This window comes from Gymnoscopelus braueri, assembly GCF_963280865.1.
Source record: "Gymnoscopelus braueri genome assembly, chromosome: 2".
In the NCBI taxonomy this organism is placed as follows: Eukaryota; Metazoa; Chordata; class Actinopteri; order Myctophiformes; family Myctophidae; genus Gymnoscopelus; species Gymnoscopelus braueri.
Window position 1 is genome coordinate 12,529,529 of NC_137604.1, and position 4,515 is coordinate 12,534,043.

The 4,515-nt window shown below is 43.3% G+C and overlaps 1 protein-coding gene across 1 annotated transcript in view; it reads right to left on the reverse strand.

Annotated features, from left to right (window-relative positions):
• Positions 1 to 3,859: 3,859 nt before the first annotated feature.
• Positions 3,860 to 4,515, reverse strand: part of LOC308098732 (kelch-like protein 24) — a 39,437-nt gene continuing 38,781 nt past the window's right edge. The window contains exon 12 of the mRNA XM_080447162.1: positions 3,860 to 4,393. Within this exon, the coding sequence (XP_080303288.1) occupies positions 4,363 to 4,393 (31 nt within the window). The 3' untranslated portion in view covers positions 3,860 to 4,362. The remainder of the gene's footprint in view (positions 4,394 to 4,515) is intronic.

Genomic DNA, 4,515 nt, shown 5'->3' on the forward strand with positions numbered 1-4,515 from the left:
TCTCAAAGGTTTTATACTTGCTTACATGTCGGACTATTATATTTCTAGCAGTAAAATGCTCTATTTGTATGGTTTAGTAAAGCAACTTTTTTAAGTTGCAAAGTGAAACAGTTGTTTACATTTGTCTCTCTCTTCTAAATGTAGCCTACATACATTTCTTAATGTTGATTTGTGTTTTGTTTTATATTTGCTCTGGCAATGTAAATGTTAATCTTTATTCGGAACCCAACGTAGAAACTGAGAGAAAGCATACAATACATAATCAATGATCACACATTAATACAGTCTCATAAAACAAAGTGCACCATGACATTTGCATTAAACCTATAGCCTACAATAAAAACGGTCAAATGTATATGTCACAGGTAAATTGGCATTCCAGGTCAATTGGAAGGGGAGCGCTTGTTTTTAAGCACGGGGCTGCGAGGCGGGGCTTTGATACGAGGACGAGAACAACAACATAGCAACTATGAAGCCTCAGTGGCGCACTTTGATAATCATTGGACTCCCCATCCACTACAACTGGGAGTCTGGGTTTGACTCTCGCTTGGGACATTACTTTTTCAAACAACCGCAGACTACTTTTTTTCGCCGATAAAGTATAGTTTTGGACCATGACGGAGGCGCGCCGACTCAGCAGACCTTGAGGCCGAGGAGTCGCGCCCGAGCGCCTCCAGGCGCGAGTGCCCGCGACGACCGGCCGATGGTCTGCTAGTCGACTAAGCGCCGTCCGAGTTATTTACCGATAGGCACAGAATCGTAAATGATGTTGTGGGGACTGCGTTTGCCCCAACTGCCACTCACTGCACTAACAGCCCGCCAGCCTCGCCCCCTTGTGCTTCAACTGCATGGAATAAGGCTGTTCGCGGGTGCGTGTGTGTGTGCGTGCTCGTTTGTGCATGCGTGCGTGTGTGGTGTGGGACTCATGTCTGGCTTGCATTGCCCTCTAGCGTTGGTTCTACAGAATTGCCTGGGGGGCGGTGAAAACAAGCGCCCCTTTTCCAATTTACCTGGAATGCCAATTTACCTGTAACATATACAGTGTATAATGCAATGCAGACAAAAACCTCAAACAATAAGATCAGAACCATCAAGAGTAGCCTACAATTTTAACAAGACAATAAAATTACAGTCACCTTGTTCCCTTTCCAGCTCGGTGCTAAAACTTTGCTTGACCATGTCCATGGCATGTCCAGTTCCAACTGAAAACAACACAAAACCATTAAAATCATAGTCACAGACTGCATTGTAGATCGGCATTCCAAATCATCTAGGAAACTCACAATGTCATTAATGTTTGTCCGTCCTTTCCTTGACCGTCCGTTTGTCGGTCCTTTCCTTGGCCGTCCTTTCCCTGACCGTCCGTTGCATGATCCATATCAAACAAACATTTTGTGTACTGGTCCCATAGTGATGCCGTCCTCACTCCTCTACCACCGAGGCAGTTTTATTCTACTGCTGCTATCAGCAGCCTCACAATCTGGGAACCCATCGCCAAATGAAAAGGAAAAACAGCGCCCTCTGCTGTTTTTTACTATCTCTCTCCATGTACCCCTCACTGCAGCGCGCAGTAGGGAGGATAGGGGTTTAGGGAGGAGGGGGCGGGGCTCCGTGAGGAGGGAGCGGGGCTCCACTGCTTGACTGTTCACAGTACTGATCATTTTGGACCATGACGGAGGCGCGCCGACTCAGCAGACCTTGAGGCCGAGGAGACGCGCCCGAGCGCCTCCAGGCGCGAGTGCCCGCGTCGACCGGCCGATGGTCTGCTAGTCGACTCAGCGCCGTTCGAGTTATGTACCGATATGGACAGAATAGTAAATAATGTTTTGGTGAGAGCGTTTGCCCCAACTGTCACTCAAAGTGGCTACTGGCCAATCATGGAGTCACGCCAGGGAGTAACCCCACCCACTCCTCTCAAAACCCCACCCACTCCTCCTCCATAACCCCGCCCACTCCTCCTAGGAGAAGCCCCGCCCCGATCTGCGGGCTGCAGTCAGGGGCTTCTCTCTCACTTGGCTCTGGGAGGAAGTCGACGTAGCACACGAGCGCAAGGAAACCGGGGTTTTGGTCTGCCTTCAGCCTTTCACTTCCGGTGGTGCGACTATGTTTTCATTCCCACTAACAATATTTCTACACGGAACACTAACACCACTTCTCCCAGAGAACATGGATCGTTTTGGTTATAAGCCCACTTGTTTCTATGATGAAAGAGCAAGTTAAAATGTGAATATCTATCGTGTTTTTTTCTGCTCCGAGGACGCTATTGTTAAATGAGCTTCCGTTTGTTTCTAGTGGGGAAGGATCGGCAGACACGTAAATCCCGCCCACTACATTTGATTGGGTAAAGCGCGGCCTGCTTCCTGATCTGAAGGCACGCCCACTTGTAGGCCAGTGCGTACGCGATATGACGAACCGCTCTTCAAACGGAGAGCAGAATCTGTTCTTGAGAGATTAGCAGCCTCATGCTGAGTGTCAGCAACACAGGTGAACTTAATTCCAAGTAATCAGTGTGTGTTCCTGTGACCAGGAAACCTCTCAAAATAAGTCTTCGAGACATTGGACACACACACACACACACACACACACTAAAGTATTCAAGCATACATTATTAGAATTTTCATAAGAAAATAAAGACATATTTTATCAGCGTTTATTTTTTTTCTCATTTAAAAAATGTAGATAACTGCCAGGACCTGTGTCTAAAGCAAAAAGGGCTGGGCTTCATAGCGCAGTACAAACTGTCATACATCTATAAGTTCTATAACACGTTATAACAGTAGGAAAATACGTTCAGTAGAACATGCAAGATATGTTTAACAAAACAAAACAAAAAAACATGGTGGTATTTATTTTGGATGGTCCATCAGCGGACATATAACCAAAAAAACAACAAGGCTGTGTGAGTATAAGGGGCGTGGTCTGAGCATGGCCATCACTGAGGTAGGAGGGTCTTAGTTAGCAGTGCCCGTCTGCTGGTGTGTTCATCTGTGATCTGCAGCCTTTAGCGGTACAAGGACAAATAAATAAACTTTTGGACACCAATCTACACTGTGAAAACCAGTTTTTTTTATATTTTGAGAAAGAAAAAAAATCAAATAAAAAAGGCTCCAGTGGTTAAAGGGTTTTGGGGGCTAGCCCTTTCTTATTGAGCTGGATGAAACTTTAGTGACGTGCATACAGTGAATGATTAAAATAGTTATAGACTTACAGTAGGCAACATTTGATCAAAAAATAAATAAAGCCTGCAGACACCTTTTATCAGTGTCTATTTTATTGTAATTATCTATATACTTTAGATTAGTGGTCCCCAAATAAAACCTTTAGCTCAAAGGGAAATTTGATCTCCCCGGGACTCAAAATTAGTGAAAATGGCAGATCTACAAGCTCACAATGTGTCTCTTCGTGCCACGTTGTGAGCTTGTACATCTGATATTTTCACTACTTTTCTTTTTTGTTTTTATTTGTTATTTATTTGATTTCTGTATTTATTTATGACATTGTTTTGAAAAATGTAGATTTTATTATTTATTTGTTCTCTACATTTTTTTAAATTCTTCTGAAATATATAAGGATATTTTCTCGTGAACCAAAAAAAAAGTGTCCTCGACCCACAAATGGGTCCCGACCATAGACTGTAAAAACAATGTACTAAGCCACACCCCTGGTTTCTACAGACCGAAAATGAAGCCAATATTTCAGGAATTTGAAATCCGCCATCTTATATACAAAACAGCAATCGGGAATAGGAAACGGAAATAAATCCCTAAAGAATGCTATTGGTTGTGTAGCTTGTCAATCAAATCATCCCACCCATCCTAGAGCAGAACCTACTTTGTCGTCAATTTAAAAATAAATGGGACCATAATTTACCAAAACGCATATCGTGATGATTGAAAGGAGACTTTAAACCAGGGACTGGAAGCATATAGTATTTATGAAAATGTTTATTAAGGTAAGAAAATAAAGTCTAAAGTTCGTCAAAAACCCATCCGCTTGCATTGAGAGAATATTCTTTGTGACACCAGCAGGGGTAAAACAGCGAAACTACAGAGCATTCATATGAACTGTCTCTTCCGTATTAGACTCAATGTACAACTCTCAAGCTGGCCCCTTGGTCCTGACCCAGTGTTTGGGAAACAGTGCTTTAGATAACTACCAGGACCTGTGTGTAAAGCAAAAGGCCTGGGCTTCATAGCACAGCACAAAATATCATACATAGACAGTAACATTTTTCAGGAAAATACCCTCAGTAACAATAAATCATGGATGGTACATCATCAGGCATACTAGGAATTTATAAAAAAAACAAAAAAACAACAACAAGGCTGTGCTAGTATAAGGGGCGTGGTCTGAGGACGGCCATCACTGAGGTAGGACATCGGTCATCTGCAGCCTTTAGGGGGACAAGGACAAATACATAAAACTACATTAACTACAGTCCACCATTCCTTGTGTCCACATACGTGTATTTGTACACTAAGAGTTAAAATGACCACGCAGGATCTTACGTCAACG